The following is a 17,080-nucleotide window of genomic DNA, read 5'->3' on the forward strand; positions in this document are numbered from 1 at the left end:
CTGCCGCATATGCATATGCATACACATATGTGTGTATGTTCAAGATGCACCCTGGAAGAACTTCACTTGGGTATCTTGCCCTCGCATTTGATACTATACTTAGCAGCATCAAACAGTGAATGTCAAGTCACATGTATTCAGGCCCATCAATGCCAATCAGTTCATGCCTTCCCTTCTAGGAAAACTGTTCGTTGCACCTTCTTTCCAAGGCAAGAGGGTGTCACGGGCAACGCCTGACTCTCCCCCTCTTTCTCTTCTCTGCTCGTCTGGCTTTCTCCCTCTTCTTCCCTTTTTCTCCAACTTATCTATCCCCTCTACTCTTCACGCTCGCTTCCATCCATCAAGATTTTTTTTTTCTTATCCATCCAGCTTTCTCTCTGAACCTGCCAACTTTCATTTACCCGTTCTCTCTCAGCCTCAGCGTGCTTTGAAAGCTCTACCCCTTCGAGATGGCTTCCAACTCGTCCTTCAAGCTTCTGATCTTCCTCACCGTCTTGGTCCTCGCGGCCATGGTTCCCGCCTTGGGTAAGTACAGTACCGCTACGGAGATCGCCAACAAACACACCACTTACATTGATAGATGTCACGGAGAATCTTGGCAATGTCTACGATGATGACCACTTGCTGGGCATTCCTACCTGTAAGTTCTCTAGATTACACCCAAAAGATGACGATATCTCTGATCATAGCGCGCTCGCTAGTTGATGAACCTCGCGCTTTGGTCCCCCGCGCTGGTAAGTTTCCCGGCCTGTCATTAGTTACATCCAATCGCTAATCAAGCATTCTTCAGGTTTCGTAACTGTTACTGTTACAGACACAGTGTGTGCTCCTCCGCCCGTGGCTACCACTTCTCAAAGCACGGGTACCGCTCCTGGAGCCCCGGGTGCACCCCCAGCCCCTACTGTGACCACCCTCTCTGAGACTACCGTGGTGACTGGTTCTGCTCCTACCGACACTGGTCCTACCGGCACTGGTCCTACCGGCACTGGTCCTACCGGCACTGGTCCTACCGGCACTGGTCCTACCGGCGCTGGTTCCACTGTCATCACCGCGACTGGAACCGTTTCCACATCAGTTTCCACTAAGTCTTCTAGCGGGTCCAGTACTGCTCACCCAACTAGCTCCCAGTATACAGGGCAAGCAGGTACTACCGCCACTGCCAGTGGTAGTCAAACTTCTACCGTTGCCCCGACTTCGAATGAAGCGGTTGTGCAGGGGAGAATAAGCAACGTTTTGCTGGTCCTGGTAACGACTTTCATTGGCTTCCTGATGACCGGAGCGTCCATTGGCATTGCGGCACCGGGTGCCTACCCATGACGTTGGTAACTTCATAGTGGTCTGGTGTTACAGGGTTGATTGTTTTCAGCAGCATCTGGGATGACTGACCATGGATTTCCTTGTCGTTTTGAGATCGCGTCAGAATCGTTTTTTTTTTGTAGTTACAAGTTTGCTACGGGGTGCATTAGTGATTACACTCCCTGCTCCCATTAATATTGAGACGATCGATGTTTGTTTACGGAGCGGTCAGGTCCCGCCTAATCTAAAAGAGACTCTTGCAATTCTCATATTACTTGCACTGTAATTGGTACTACCATGGGTATCTCCTAAGAAACAAAACTATACCGTCTGTGGTCGCGCGAGGGAGCTATGTAGCGGAACCAGCCGTCCTTCACCGACATCGATATTAACATGCACTAAAGCATCTCCGAGAATGACATTTGTGGAAGTGCTCTCAGCAAAGCTTGTAACGAGACACTGTTGGTACGTTTACGTATCAGTTTCTCCGATCGCTTCAATCTCCTTCGTAAGAGCACAAATTCGGCAGCCATCGCCAATCCGGTCCCGGAGAAGACGAGCAGTGGTGACCTTGGGACCAACAGTCCGGGATGTAGACATCGAGGGCTCGTCCAGCGTTGGTGTACGCGGTTGCCGGGACGACTTTGGAGTTTGAGCAGCCGACCGACTTTCCGGCGTGGTTTCATCGGAGGGTTCAGTGGCATGAATGTGGGAAAGATGGAAGATGTGTCCGCAAGCGAACCCAACGAGAATCTCCTTCTCTGCCAGTTTAATAACCATTAGTTTCAAGATCCAGGAAAACAAGCGACCGAAGAAAGGAACAAAAACAACGGCTACAAGTTTAAACAGAGATAAAACTTACCGTTGGCGTGGAAAGGAAGTTGACAACCTGCACATCTCCCGACTTGTGTTGGAGTATGTGGTGGTACTGAAGTCTTTTCAGAGCCGGCGTCACTCTTCGCTTCGTCTTTCTCGGTCACCCCGGAAAGGGTAGCCGCTGATGATGCTGGTCGCTTTTCTTCTTCAACGACATTGAACTTGATGCCCCGTCGCTGACCTCGGCGTAATGTGTCCATGCCCACTGCGACCTCGCTTTGGAGGACTTTGGCGGCGCCTTGACTAATACTTGCCTGGAGATCGTGTTCTCGGATCAAGTGCGACAGGCCCTCGCGCAGGCCTTCGATTTCTAGTCCGCTGGGGATACGTCGGACGAGCTTGATTGGGTCGATGGCCGTACCGGCTTCCACTAGGAGACCGTGGATGAAACGCGGTTTGTCCATTGAGTAGTCGAGGAGGTCCTCCCAGAGGTCTGGTTCGCCTTGGGACTTGGCGAATGAGATGGCTTGTGATACATCCTTTAGTTCAGAGAGGATGAGGTTCAGGGCTCGCTTTGTTTGACCCATCTTTGATAGGAGATAGATGAGCTCGGGTGTAAAGCGGCGGCCTTCGCAAATAGTCACTGCCAAGTCGAATGTGTAAGCGGTGCTAGTTTGCAGGAACTCCATCAATAATGTACGGTCGTAGTTTGCAAAAAGCTCCACTGCTGTATCGGCGAAAGTGTCAACCAGCGCTTTTCCTTCGTCGGCTGCTAATTTGCTCGCTGCGTCCCGGATGTGGGCGAAGTGGCCCCTTCGGGGTTTAGTAGCGCCATGTGGTAGAGACTCTCCTCGCCAAAGAGACCGCAGATAGAAATAAAGGAATAAGAGTCGGTTTGCTGCTTTCAGCTGGTTGACGACGGTCTCTGGACGAACGATTCCTGTATATGCTTCGCTCACGAGGAGCTTGATGGGCTCTGCTGTGAGCTCCTCCAGCTCAGATTTGGGCGCTGACTTGAGCTGCTCCTTGGATACCCGGATCATGATAAATGCCGGGATATCGTCAGAGACTGCATCCAGTAAACGATGCTCTCTTGTCAAAGACATCGCCGTGTCTGCATCTTGGAGTCGGACATAGCAACGTAACGCTTCACCATAGTGACCACCAGCTAGATACAGCTTGGCAAGACAATTCATCAAAATGCGCCACTCATCTGAATCGGGTGCAATTGAGCCTGATTCAAGTTGCTCTTTAATAATCGATATGATTCCGGCGACATCGAACAGATCGAACGGCCAGGAGTCTATGATCTCACTAAACCTATGTCTGTCCTGAGTGACATAATGACCAAGAATGGTTTCATAGATTGCTGAAGATAGAGGCGGGTGCATATCGGTCGGGATGACAGGTGATATCTCATCCAGCCTATCGCGCTTTATGAAAGTCCAAGCCCAATGTTCCCAACGTGGTGCGGTATGAAGTGCTTTTACACAAACCTCAGCCGCCTCCTTCCAGTTATCCGCCTCAACTAACTGCTGTATCCATAGCTCGCCAATACGCCGCTTTTCTTGCTCAGCAGCGGAGATGATTCCTCGACCGGTGGTTGTCGTAGAAGACCTATCATCTGCTAAGAATTCGCCAAGCGTAGTTGGAGCTCTTGCCAAAGGAGCAAACATGGTATCGCTCTGTTCACTTGCAGATCCTGCTGCCTCGGGATGCTCATCGATGAGCTTCCATGCTTCCTCGTATTTCTCGTGTGCGTCCAGCCATGCCAGTCGATCTGCGAGATCTCTTTTCAATGCAACGACACAATCATACGGACTATGTATGAAGATCTTGGGCCCCACATTCCCTGAGATATCTTGTATCTCTTTAGACAAGGGCTCCTCTACAGATATCCGACGGGAGGTATAAGTGCTGGGTGCTTTACTAGACCCTTTGTCGCCGCTGCTAGTCGAACTGCGAATACTGGCACCCGAGCTGAACAAGCGTGCAGGGTACATAGTTGCATCCCAAAGGCCACTCCCGAGAGCTTCCAATGCGCCTTTCTGTGAAACGGATACAGTTGTCTTCCAGGGAGGTAGAACACACATATGATAGTCGGAAGACGTGAGATTCTCGTATCGGCTGACTGAAAGTGTATCCGCACTGAGCTCTTCTTTGGTCTCAATATCGATTATCCGAAGCTCAGGCTCTAATCCCTTGGGGCGATGGCGTCCTTTGGGATGGAGGACTCCGTGTTTGGATCGTTCATCTCCTGAAACATCCTCTTCAGCCTCGATGTAGGCGAGAACCACCAAAAGGCTGGGAGTATACAATGAGATTCCGGATATAATACAGTCAGTTCGCAATCTGAAGATCGGTTAGAAATCGGTCAAATCCAGTACTTTAAAGACTTACATTGTAGAAACCTCTACAGATCCAATTCTTTGGTCTCTGTTGTTCTTGCTTGGTCGATCAGGATAAACTTCAATTACCCAGACCGTACCACCCCAACCCACTACCAACTTCTCTACCTTTTCTTTGGCGGATGTAACGGTGGAGTGGTCGTGGAGTGATGCCCCGCCTTTGTGCTTCGATGTCTCCTCGCCATCAAGAGCAGTGCCGTCAACCCATTCAGCGCGAGCCTTCCAAACACTAGACATTTCTTCCCATCCAGGACGGTTGGGGCGGTCAATGTGGCTGATGCGTTTCCAGGCATATTCTGAGTCAGACGAATCTAAGTGAAGGTTTGATCGCATGATTTTGATTCCTTCTTCATTGACCCAAACAACAAATTTGCCAGATAATGACCATTTTATCGTGCTAATGGCTCCTTCACCACTATGTAGTATGGTATCCTTGCCGGTGTTGCTCCCGAGACCAATAGAGCCAAGCCAGCTCGTAGCTGCAGCTGCAGCACCCCCCATCGTGGTCGAATTCGTACTTGCTCCCACTCGGCCACCTGTAGTGAGGATCAGGTCACCTGCCCGGCCACCAGATAAGAATGTCCTGTCACTCTTGTACTCTGGTGATAGTGCGACAGCTTGTACAGGCCGACCAAAGTTGCGTAAGAGGACGTCCTTGGGATCCACAAGAGATGCAACGCACACATTACCATCTATAGAAGACGTCGCTATATATATCGAGTTCGAGGGCGTAGAGGAGAGCACCGGGGGGTTGTTCGGCCTTGGCCTGCCCCGAAGACTGGAAGCGCCGGACGATGGTCTGGAGTAGTGATCCTGCGCTTCATGAAGCCTAATGCTGTCGGGTTTGGTGTTCGGTAACGGTGGGGGAAATGGCGAGACTGATATTGAAGTGACGCTAGCAGAGTGTGCATGGTAAACACGGAGAGATTGGAACAGAGGTAGTGATAACGCATGCTGTGGAATGTTAGTTGCGGAGTGTACTCGAGGGCAGCCGGGCAACATACAATATTACCATTATGCGTTCCAATTATCTAAACAAATTCTCAGCTTCAGCTAGCATCTTCGTATTCACAGATATCATACCATCTTGTCTCCAGCAGCGAGGAAGGAGCTCGTTGCATCCCCGTTGCGGTACACCGCTCCCAAATGCTTCGTCAAGTACGCATATTTAAGGTGTGGCTCCTCTTCATCCTCCTCGTCCTCTTCTTCCTCCTCCCCTTCCTCTTCGCTATCATCCTCGGGCTCATTGTCACTTTGGTCCTCATCCTCGTGGTCCTCGTGCTCGTGATCGTTTCCTGCCAATTGATCCAGGTGGTTGGAGTGGGTACTGGACTCGTGAACGTTTTTCCCGGCGGATATCTCCAAGTCGGAACCATCCTGGCGGACACCATCCGTCGCCTCAGTCGCGCCAGGCGCGTCCATGGCGAGAGCCTTTACCGTACCAAATGGAGCTATGCTGAGGTGTCACTGATGCAAGAAAGCATGTCCGGATGTTGGGGTATGTCGGGGACCGGTTACTAAGCAGTACCTCTAACCAACTAACTAATTTCAGGTTAGCTCCAGTTACATCACCAAACTGAACCCGTTCTTTTACTTCCGCAGAACGGCCGCGGTCTTTCCAAAACCTCATTTACTCCAGATCTTCAACGGCCAAACCATATTTGTCATGGCACTAGTACTCAGTTACTTATTGCCTTATTCATTCTAATCTCTTTTGTTTCTTCAAAGTTTCCGTTTCTTCCAATTGCGTAAATGTTTGCAAAATCTTTCGTTGGCTCCATTTGCAAAAGACCCGCAGTGACCAGGCTTGTGAAACAGCCTCGGAGCCAATATCTTCATGCCACATCACCGTTCAGCCTTCCTCGACGCAAGGACTTCTTCTCATCCAATGCGTACCTTACTCAGAAACAATCAAAAGCCGGAGACGTGAGCGAGGAGGCGGGTCAAGAATTCCAGAAGCAACGGAGAAGAGGAGGTAGATCGCCGGCAGCGCCAACCTCGTTACGGAGAGTCGCGGTTGAGGCACAAAGATCAAAAGATGGTTTTCTCTCCAAGGCCATGCTCAAAGAGCAAGGGCTCTATCAAGCCAAGGTTTTTAACTCTCGCGTCTCGACGGTAATCTCAATCGCTGATTTTTGATTCATGAGCGACAGGTAGTGACGGCTTATGCGGTGGCCGAACAATTCAACATCCGCAAAGCGCGGGAAATTCTCCAAGAAAAAGGCTATGAGCCAGATCCCTTTGATACTGGCCTATACCCCCAGGTGGTTCATGTTCAGGTCCCTCTAGATTCCATTCGCCGCGTGAGCAACCCGGCCACTACAGACTTGGCTCCCAACGAAGTTGGCGATATTTTCGTTTTCCCGTCCGGTACCGTTGTGGCGTGGTCTCTCCCAGAAGGCTTTACATCTTTTCTCGCAACTAGAACCTTACTCCCTGCAGCCGAAAGACCTCATCTTGATAACTTAGAGACGGAAGATCTCGAGTATGTGGAAGATCCGCAACGAGATAGCAGCAGCATAAAGGGCGATACCATCATCCTAGGCACCAAACCAAGCAGCAATGGAGCAAGCCCGCAGCTTGATCGACAACCTGTGGATACGGTCCTAACTAAAGTGGCTTTTTCCTCCGGGCTGGCTCGGAGCACAAAGTTAGCAGTGTTGGAAACTTTGCTGTCGAATTATTTCGAATCAACTAGATCGATACCTACACTACTGTCACAAGGATCTCGCCTTCCATTTACAAGAGATTTTATCCTTCGAAAGACGGGGCAGTTATTGAGCGTACGCGCCCAGTTGAATCTCTATTCAGAGCTCACGGACTCTTTGCCGGACCTCTTCTGGGATAGCCGGCATGAACTTGGTTTGGAAGGATACTACGAACAGGTGGGAAGAGCGTTGGATGTCGGGATTCGGATTAAGCTCTTGAATGAAAAGATGGATTATGCGCAGGAAATAGCAAGCGTCCTCCGGGAGAGGCTGAGTGAGACACACGGGCTTCGGCTTGAATGGATCATCATCCTCCTCATCGCAGTAGAGGTCTGCTTTGAGGTTTTGCGATTGTGGAAAGAGCGAGTTCATGAGCAAGAGGTGCAAAAGGAAAAGGCTAGAGATGCGGTGAGATCTTGATAGCCTGCAAATGTGTGTGTATGTATATATATAAACGACCTAGCCTTACATGATACCCATCTCATTCTTTCAAAAGAACTTCAAACTTCATTTTCTACATAGAAAATTATCTAGGAATATGGCTCGGGTCAGGCTTGGTCTGTACCGGTATGTCGAGATAGTTACCTATCGATACCAGCGCCCAAAAAAGGCGGGATAAAGATTCACCGGACATTTGCTATGTTTGACGGATGGTACCAAGTATAAGAAAACGGGAAAGAAAAAAGAAACCAATCGAAAGAAGTGCCAGGAACCAAGACCGCAGTCAAGTCATGAGAGTTGGTTATCAATAGTCGGGGCTTACTAGTTATAGTTTCTCCACAGCTTACATAGCTCAGTTAAGGTTATCTAGCTTCATTTGTCTATCAGCTGACGGATCACATGTGGCAATCCAACTTAGTCATCGGTCATAGGACCACAGGGTACGAACGTCTATCTTGAGCTATCTTATTTATGTCCGATCATCTACTTCTCCTATTTATCCAATCGAGTAAATTGCGACAGATACTTAGTTTAGTTCTACCCCCAAGTCCCTTAGAGGAAGGAAGCCGGAGTGCGGAATACGCCACCTTCCCTACTAGCACTAGTATATTGCCATGATGCTCGAAGGAATTCCAGGACCACAACAGGTGCTAACTGCCTTGACGGGGTCCTTGGGACTCTCAAGCCTCCTTGGACCCGAAATTGAATCTTCACAAAGCAGCTTTCAGCACTGCTCTAAGGCTGAGCTCAGCTGCCAGACTCCGTATCATGGCCAAGACAAATGCTGCTTTAACTATCCCGGGGGGCAGTTCCTTCAATCGCAGTTTTGGGACGCCGACCCGGCCATTGGACCGGAGGATTCCTGGACTATCCATGGATTATGGTGAGTCTCTTACAAGGAGAACTAATATCTGTAATTGGGACACTGATTCCCAGCTCTTTTCAGGCCAGATTACTGCAATGGAGGTTACCCTCAATACTGCGATTCAAAAAGGCGGTATAGCAACATCTCCCTGATCCTGACTGACTCGGGCCGAGGGGACCTTCTGGATGAGATGCGTACCCTCTGGAAAGACTGGAAGGGCGATGACCCGAATCTGTGGGAACATGAGTGGAACAAGCACGGAACCTGCATTAGTACCCTAGAGCCTCACTGCTACGACATATACTACCCGCAACAGGATGTGGTAGACTACTTTGACAAGACAGTGGAGCTCTTCCACGGATTGCCTACACACGAAGTTCGTACCCGTGCATTGCTTTTGATTCCGTATCGCACCAACGCGCCTAGATAACTAATCTTTTACTAGATCCTTGCTGGTGCTGGGATCGTCCCTTCTTACACGGAGACCTACTCCCTGAGTGAGATTCATGACGCTCTAGTGAAGGCTCATGGGGCCGAAGTCGTCGTTAGATGTCGCCACCATAACCTGAACGAGGCTTGGTATTTCTTCAATGTCGCTGGACCTTTGCAAACAGGCAAATTTGTCCCTGCCAACCCAGGTTTGCTCCCCAGGCTCTGTTTCATCTAATCCGAAAGGCACACGATGTCTAACCACCCGTACTAGATGGCCAAACATCAAATTGCCCTTCCAAGGCATCCGGTATCAGCCAAAGACGCCTCGAAAGGGTGAACCAACCAAAACACGAGGACCATCGGAGCCAACAGATACCGGTACACCGAACTCAAAAAGAGGGAACCTGATCGTCACAACACAAGGCCAACAAAGGGGTTGTATCATCAGCCGCGGAGCCTGGTTCACATCAGGGACTTGCGCAACGTTCCGAATTGAAAAGGCCTCTGGTTCGTCCTTACATCTCGCTGTGCTTGTAACTGCAATTTTCCGAAAATGTGCTAACGATATACACCTCGTAGATGAGACATTCACATTGCAGTCCAGTAAGGGCAAGTGTTCTTTTGAAAAAGATACGTTCAGCTGTGGTCCTCGGATCAAGAACCCAGTTGAATTTAGTGTACGTTTTTAATCTGTAAATATCCATTCTTCAACCCAATTCTTACATCTCTTCTAGATCCAGGATGGCAAGCTCTCTTACCGGGGAAATACGACCTTCTTTGCTGATAAGGCACCTAAAGGCCCTACAAAGAGCAAAATCTATGCGTCACAAGAGGAACATCCGATTGAGCTGACAATAACGTGGAGAGGAAGTCATTAATTTCTCTTATCTTCGTGCTAGTGCGCGTATTGCGTCATGTAGCCGTGTATTATTTGTGTTCTACTGCTTAGGCATGGTTTATAGAATCCCTATAGATTGAATACTGAAACATAGAATGTTTCCAGGTCTGCAATAACCGAAGTACTGTCTATATGTAGATTTCTTTTTGTTTTGGTTTGTTTTTTCAGTGGATCTATTGCAGGCCTAAAGTACAGGTGGGCATGGCCACCAAGAACGACGATGTATCCAACAGCAAACAGTTCATACCCATTTAGTACAGTCTTCGAGTCTTAAAAGCAAATCACATGAACGTCATATAAACTCGTGAATAAAAAGAACGAAGGAATATAGGGCGTGAAGCATAACAAAGGAAAGGATGACCTGCAGAACTCCGTATAAATTGTCAAAAGTTGTTCCCGCAAGTCCCAGAAGTTGTCGTACATGTGTCGCTGAGCAAGTCACATAAAAGCAAAATGAAAATGTAACCACGTTGAGATGAATAAAAGAAAAGATCGAAATGCCCGAAAAAAAGTTCTGTCACAAAGGTCGTTGGTAGTGGAAGTTGATCATTGGAAAGTTTTGATGAGTCGTAAATTGTACATAGTTTCGTTGTGCCATTTTTGAGAGTTCGTTTGTCATATGCATGGTTTCCAGTCGTCTATATCTCAGTCATGAAAGTTGCTCACATTCACCATTATTCAAGTGTCGTTGCGTCGTCAGTCTCCATCAATGTTCCTTCGTGTCTATTAGTTGTCGTTTGCGAGTCCTTCATTCCAAGAAGAATTCCCTTGTCATAACGTCGGATGGTTGTTCGTCCATCTGGAATTGGAAAGAAAAGAAATCGTCACCCATTGAGGGACCGGTAGAGAAACTTTTGCCTTGAAACAAATCCATGCCGTTGTCAAAAGCGGGGCCATTCACATAATCAGGGAATGCCGCCATGTCAGGGTCAGTCAAGCCAGGGAACTCGTGCTTGCTGAAGCTTGTAGATGGATCTTGGTTGATGAAAATATCTAAGTCGGGGCCATTTGAGGAGTCGGTCAGAGTGGGTGCGGTGTGTGGAGAAGACAGGGCATGAGCCGTCGAGCTTGTAGCATTTGTGTAGGGGCAGGCTTCAGGGTCCGAAATTAGAGGTAGACTTGACTCCTCAATGATTCTTTCCAGGGGCCGTTTTGATGGAGACAAAGGTGGCATTTCATCTTCCGTGCTGGGTGTAATCGATCGGTGACTGTGGGCAGGTGATGGTCTGTTTCTTATGCTACCTCCAGGAGAGGCGGGAGGTGTATAAGTCAGGACCTCAGGGGGCAATGAATAATTGATATTGCTGAACATTGGCATCTCTCCCACCGGACTAGAACCCTGAAGGCTCATGTTTTCGAAGACTTCTGAAGGCGGCGAATTGCGCGAGGTGTCTGATCCAGAAGAGTCAAACGATGACTTTTCAGCGATTCTCTGGCGCGTCCTGGAGGACTTCTCTTGTCTCTCATCCATTTCAGGCCGGTGCTTTCTCGGACGACCGCGTTTGGTAGTCTTGCGCACAATACCCTTGTAGCCGCCGATACACATGCCCCGTTGCCGATGCCGAGTCAAGGCATCATGTCGGGCGAACACATTACCGCAGAGGCATTCGTATGGTTTGTCACCGGTATGTATCTTGGCGTGGCGCTTAAGGTCGTGCCCGCGGACGAAGCATTTATCGCAGTGGCCACACTTGTACTGACGATCACCGAGATGTGTTTGGACATGGGACTTGATGTTCTCTTTCCTTCCAAACCGGCGTTCGCAACCGGGGTGTAGGCATACCCATTTTCCATCTTCTGGGTCAGGACCATGGATGTATGATGCTATCTCGTCAATGGTGACACCAGTTTCTTTGATAGAGGCATGGACCCTGGCGTCGAGATTAAGGCTGTCGATAGATGCTACCCTTGGAGAAAGTTTGGGTTTGGCCGAGCTAGGGGGAGCACTTGGTGTCTTCTTTGGAACCATACGGCTAGGCGTTGCAGGGTAGATAGGCATCTTCTGCGCCTTACCACTGTCCGCAAGGTACGGCATGGAGGCAAGGTCTGATGAGGAACTGAAAGGGGATGTAACTGACGACGACGACGTTGAAGAGTGGTTAGATGAAAAACTTTCAGACTTTGAAACTTCGAAACTAGAACCCTGCTGGCAGTCAAACACATCGAAACTATCCACTTCGAAAGAGGCTGTATTTGGGGGGAGGGCATATCAATCTTTTGCTGGGAGAAGGTTGTCCCAGCCACTCCTTGGAGAGACTTAGCACGTTGCATGTACGACGGCTGGGCTGAAACGGGAACAGACAATCTCTGCTCCTTGGTAGGGGTTGGCTGCATGTCGCCACCATACTGCGCAAGATCCACTGTTTTCTTGAATGGTGTTGTCGCAGGGGTAATGGGAAGATAGTCTTTAAGTTTCATCAGTGAGGGTTGCCTCCTCCTGTAAATAACACCAGGGCACTTACGCGTAGGTTTCGGCGTATGTGGTCTTTGCGCGGGACTGACATCCGACTGCACTGATAGTCGTCTCAGATCTGCAGGGATTGCGTTGGCCTGGTGCGGAAGTCCCGTTGTGAGGTTGTCGTGTGGGTAGAAATCCCAAGCGCCATTCTCCATGAGCTGTGCTTGCTGCAACTGCTGTTGCTGGATCAAATTAAGATGGAGGCTCATCGGCCGACTTTCCAGTCCCGGGGTCTCAGCCTTGGCGTAGGCTGGGTTCATGTATCCCATACTTGGTTGGGTTTGCAATTCTTCATGACTGAAAGTCTGGCACTCAGGCATCATGGGCATGGGTGTCGGTTGCGTCGAACGAGCATAGTGTTGCTGTTGCATTACCAGGGGACCTGCTGCGTTAGTATTTAAAAGGTTACCATCTTGCACGGTCTGCGATCGTTGCATGTGTAGAGATCTCTGGTCTAGACTCTGGCCGCGACGGTGAGCATGGTATCGGTGCATTGCCTGTGCAGGAAGACTAGGGACTTTTGCGGCATCAAGAGCGGAGGGTGTTGAGATCTGCCGCCGATGTTGTCGATGTCGTTCCTGTAGATTGCGATGTGGGTTCGATAACATGGTGGGCAAAATCTATGAGCCACTCGTCACAAATCGGTGGCGGGCAATTGACAGATCTAATTCTATATGTAAGTCTTCCGGAAAGCTGTGCGCATATTGCATAAAACCTCGGTATGCATACCTCACGCAGCGCTAGTCGTACGATAGATGGTATCAAAACCGACCTGTCCACTGTGTCAGTCGGTGAACTCTTCAACAAAGAAGACGGATAAGGGGAAAAAAGGGTTAGAAGGAGAGGAAGCTCGGATGAAAGAGAACTATATCGCTCTTCCGACTAGATCGGAAACTAATGCGACAGCGAGATTGAAGCTTCACTCAGGCTTCCCTGTGCGATTCCTGGACCTCTGGTTCTGAGAGGAAGAGGACCAAGGGCAAGATGAAGTATTTAGAGGTGGGAACCAGGGAAAGGTGGATGGAGAAGCTGAAGCTATCCCGATCTATCGCCCACGGTTCAGATCAACAATGGCGCAGTTGGCCCAGCAACGCACCCGGGTTGAGGCGTCAGGGAAACCAGCGCCCTTGGCATGGGGCCGTCCATTTGCGCTGCTGAGTGGATCGCCGGCGCTGCGCCTTGGTTCGAGCACGGAGAATATCGAACGAAAAAGTGGCCCAAACGCAATTAAGGCTGCGATCCGGCAGGTTAGTTACTCCTGCAAGGAGCTCGTTTCTGGTTCCCCCTCGCGGTCCAGACAAACACCCTATATGAATTATCGACGTCGCCGCCTCTTCTTGAAGAAAATGGACCCTGTCGCCTGTGAGGGTTCAAGACACTATCGCTTCATGATACGCCCTTCCTTTGCAATAGCCTGGATAATAATTGACGCCAATCATGAAACCATTTGATCAATAATTAGCAACTGGCGAAGGGATGGATGATGATGACGATTGAATTCGGTTGGTCTTCCAATCTCGATCGAGGGGGTGGTCCCAAGACGGGTCGATCATCTCGTCGCCTGCACTTCCAGGCATTCACGTGTGACGTAAGCCAACGCTCCCGCAGCGAATCCCGTGACCTGACTGCGTCACATGACTCGACCCAGGCCGAGGACCCGGAGAGCCTGATTATCCGAGATTTTCCCCGCTAGGGCCAATACGGCCAAAGTGCGCCGCACGTGATCACACAACCGATTTTAACGCACTAAGACCCTGCCAGTCTACATATTTTCGACACGATCGCAAGGTTGAGGAAGACAAGTCTTGTCGAGGTTAGTGATGACCCCGTACCCTGCGGTGATGGATATGGGATCGCAGTCGCTTGGATCACTTTGGTCTCTCTTTCTCTTCCCAGCGCTTCCCCTGGCTCAGCTATGCGAAATGGGCAAAGGAAGAGAACGGAGGCAAAATGACCGATGACACTTGCGCCTATGCATCCCAACATTCATCCAGCACAACGTGGATCTCAAAATGCAGGTTAGACTAACAGTCTCATGATACCAGGCCTTCATCAAGATGCAGATCTTCGTCAAGACCCTTACGGGTAAGACTATCACCCTTGAGGTGGAGTCCTCGGACACCATTGACAATGTCAAGTCCAAGATCCAGGGTAAGCATTTCTTCTCTCGCTACTCCGCACAGGAAATCCAAAGTGACCGTGACTAACATGAACATGTAGACAAGGAGGGAATCCCCCCTGACCAGCAGCGTCTGATCTTCGCTGGCAAGCAGCTCGAGGACGGCCGTACTCTTTCTGACTACAACATCCAGAAGGAGTCCACCCTTCACCTCGTGCTCCGCCTGCGTGGTGGTGGTAAGAAGCGTAAGAAGAAGGTCTACACCACCCCCAAGAAGATCAAGCACAAGCGCAAGAAGACCAAGCTTGCCGTCCTCAAGTACTACAAGGTCGACGGTGATGGCAAGATCGAGCGTCTCCGCCGCGAGTGCCCCGCCCCAGAGGTACGTTTCTTTTGGATATCCATCTGTTCCCTCTGTGGCAAAGTGACTAATAACTGTACAGTGTGGTGCCGGTGTCTTCATGGCTGCTATGCACAACCGTCAGTACTGTGGCAAGTGCCACCTCACCTACGTCTTCGACGAGTCCAAGTAAGCGATCCAATCTTGGATTGCTCCGCCTCTCTTGTTACCGGTGATGCATTGGGTGTTTATCTAGGGCAATTTCGGTGGATTTAGATTGGTGGATCTTAGGTTGAGGAGCATGGGTTGCCATAGTCCGCTAGGGGCCTTTGAAAATAAAATAAAAATTCGAAACACTCGTCCCTTGGCTTGGGTCTAAATCTAACGACTCGTAAAGTATATACATGAGCATTTAAACCCACGGCAAGAACATGCAAACGCGACAACAACAGCACCATGTTGAATGTTGGGGGGGGGGGGGGGGGGGTATATCTCAAACTGAAGCTCTTAAGCGAAACCGGCTCGCAGGTTGTCGTACTTGCTTTCCGGGTATTCCAGTGCGTTCGGGGTCTGATCCAAGGCAGCCGGTCCTCCAATGCCCTCGACGAAGGTTCCAATCAAGCTACCATCAGCTTTGTTGGCAGTCTTGCCTCCTTTGTCAGCGCTAGTCTCCCACCACATACCACCAGCGAGTCCATGATGTCTGATGAAAGCCGCTTTGGTCTCACCCATGCGCACATTGTCGTACGAGACCATCGTGCGGGTTGCAGGGTCATAGCTCCACGATGCACCGATACTGGGATCAACGTATTCCGTTGCCCCTGGTCTAGGAAGTGCCTTGTAGTCCCAAACCCCGTTCTCCCAGCTTCCTTCACCTACGCCGGAGAAACTCGTACCAGGACCATCGGTATTGGTGAAAGCACGTCCATAGATGGGCATACCAACAACAATCTTGGAGCGCGGCACAAGACCCGCCGTCTCATAATATGTAAGTGCGTCGACTGTTGAAAATGGGGTCGAGCCTGGCCTGTCAGGAGAAGGATAGAGATTTGCTTGATGGCCCGCAACACTGTCCCAGCTGCCAGCATAGTCGTAGGCCATTAAGTTGTAGAAATCCAGGTAGGGTGTCATTTCACGAAGCCTGAGCTTTGAGTAATGCTCCTTGCCTGCTGGGCAAGCAATGGTCAAATAGAACTTCCGATATGGGCCAGCTGCCCTGTCCAGGGTCTACACCGTGTTAGCACCGAGGAAAGAAGGGAGATAACGACATCAACTCACCTCGCGACACTTCTGCAGAAGCAGCACGAAGTTATATGCCTCGTAATCATCTACGTGGCCTGTTAGCAAGTCTCCATGACCGTCTTCTTGCATTTGCTTACCCTTTGGATATTCCCAATCGATATCAAATCCTTTTCATTTCGTTAGCAAATGATGACAGACACTTAAAATCCATTGATGCAACTTACCATCAAGACCAAGGTCCAACACCAGCCTTGTGGCAGTCTCCGCGAACCTCATGCGTCCGGCCTCCGTACTTGCCGGCTGGGCAAAATTGGCAGAGTAGGTCCACCCTCCGATAGAGAGCAGAACTTTCAGTTGCCTATCCTGCTGTTTGAGCAAGAATAGCTGCTTGATACATCCGTAGACATTAGTGCCGACGTCATTCCATGAGTCCGTTGGATAGTGCTTCTCAATGTCGGACCAGGTGTCTGTCAGGTACACTTCTCCGGACTCGGGCCGGACGTTGGCGAAGGCATAGAGGACATGGGTCAATTTATCTGCGGGGAGATCCTGGGGGTTGTGATTGCGCCCGTAGATCGCCTGGATCCGTTAATACCTTATGAAGGGAGCTCCTCCTAGACGCCAGCTTACCCAATTGACGAAATATGCCACAGACTTTAGACCGGAAGACATGGCTGGAGGGGTAGATGGGATCAGAACTGACGTATCACCAGGGTATCGAGAAAGAAGAAGAGCGAGAAGAATGCCAAGAAATGCAAGACAGTGGACAAGTTGAGAAGGTATCATACTCACCGAGATATAGTTGGTATTTTAAATTGAGTGCTCCTGCTGAAAATACACTGCAGCCTGATGGGGGTTGTACCTGCCTTAGGATCGACTTATGACGCGGGCCGGATACCCAAAATAACAACAGGGCTGAGAGTTTATTGGCTCAGGGTTTCCGTGCGGCGGTGCAGGGATGTGGGGTGTGGCGAGTGAGATGGATGTGGCTGACGAGCTGTCACTGACTGTGGCTAACGTAACTAACTAACTAAAGGATGACACGAGATGAGTAAGA

General features: G+C 49.9%; 7 protein-coding genes across 7 annotated transcripts; 4 read left to right on the forward strand and 3 right to left on the reverse strand.

Annotated features, from left to right (window-relative positions):
* Positions 1-449: 449 nt before the first annotated feature.
* Positions 450-1,317, forward strand: ABOM_010062 (uncharacterized protein; the record flags this gene model as incomplete). The annotated part of the gene is made up of 4 exons (XM_022537190.1): positions 450-525; positions 581-640; positions 690-734; positions 791-1,317. 4 exons carry the CDS (start codon positions 450-452, stop codon positions 1,315-1,317), a joined length of 708 nt encoding a protein of 235 aa, XP_022385089.1.
* A 450-nt stretch (positions 1,318-1,767) lies between these two features.
* Positions 1,768-5,942, reverse strand: ABOM_010063 (CLH domain-containing protein; the record flags this gene model as incomplete). Its single annotated transcript, XM_022537191.1, has 5 exons — positions 1,768-2,057; positions 2,159-4,464; positions 4,513-5,474; positions 5,525-5,551; positions 5,604-5,942. 5 exons carry the CDS (start codon positions 5,940-5,942, stop codon positions 1,768-1,770), a joined length of 3,924 nt encoding a protein of 1,307 aa, XP_022385090.1.
* A 330-nt stretch (positions 5,943-6,272) lies between these two features.
* ABOM_010064 (RMD1 family protein) lies at positions 6,273-7,648 on the forward strand (the record flags this gene model as incomplete). Its single annotated transcript, XM_022537192.1, has 2 exons — positions 6,273-6,611; positions 6,674-7,648. 2 exons carry the CDS (start codon positions 6,273-6,275, stop codon positions 7,646-7,648), a joined length of 1,314 nt encoding a protein of 437 aa, XP_022385091.1.
* A 626-nt stretch (positions 7,649-8,274) lies between these two features.
* Positions 8,275-9,844, forward strand: ABOM_010065 (T2 family ribonuclease; the record flags this gene model as incomplete). The annotated part of the gene is made up of 6 exons (XM_022537193.1): positions 8,275-8,552; positions 8,616-8,910; positions 8,980-9,172; positions 9,210-9,473; positions 9,546-9,643; positions 9,701-9,844. Coding segments are annotated over 6 exons (1,272 nt in total), but the record flags the coding sequence as incomplete, so codon positions are not given.
* Positions 9,845-10,612: 768 nt separating this feature from the next.
* Positions 10,613-12,930, reverse strand: ace2 (putative C2H2 transcription factor (Swi5); the record flags this gene model as incomplete). Its single annotated transcript, XM_022537194.1, has 3 exons — positions 10,613-12,051; positions 12,129-12,269; positions 12,327-12,930. 3 exons carry the CDS (start codon positions 12,928-12,930, stop codon positions 10,613-10,615), a joined length of 2,184 nt encoding a protein of 727 aa, XP_022385093.1.
* Positions 12,931-13,392: 462 nt separating this feature from the next.
* Positions 13,393-14,974, forward strand: ABOM_010067 (ubiquitin-ribosomal 40S subunit protein eS31 fusion protein; the record flags this gene model as incomplete). Its single annotated transcript, XM_022537195.1, has 4 exons — positions 13,393-13,569; positions 14,368-14,473; positions 14,543-14,823; positions 14,885-14,974. 4 exons carry the CDS (start codon positions 13,393-13,395, stop codon positions 14,972-14,974), a joined length of 654 nt encoding a protein of 217 aa, XP_022385094.1.
* A 314-nt stretch (positions 14,975-15,288) lies between these two features.
* ABOM_010068 (glycoside hydrolase family 18 protein) lies at positions 15,289-16,809 on the reverse strand (the record flags this gene model as incomplete). Its single annotated transcript, XM_022537196.1, has 5 exons — positions 15,289-16,008; positions 16,060-16,109; positions 16,161-16,190; positions 16,248-16,602; positions 16,654-16,809. The coding sequence occupies 5 exons, from the start codon at positions 16,807-16,809 to the stop codon at positions 15,289-15,291; spliced, it is 1,311 nt and encodes a 436-aa protein (XP_022385086.1).
* Positions 16,810-17,080: the final 271 nt, after the last annotated feature.

The sequence above is a fragment of the Aspergillus bombycis genome (genome assembly GCF_001792695.1).
Source record: "Aspergillus bombycis strain NRRL26010 chromosome Unknown contig00113, whole genome shotgun sequence".
In the NCBI taxonomy this organism is placed as follows: domain Eukaryota; kingdom Fungi; phylum Ascomycota; class Eurotiomycetes; order Eurotiales; family Aspergillaceae; genus Aspergillus; species Aspergillus bombycis.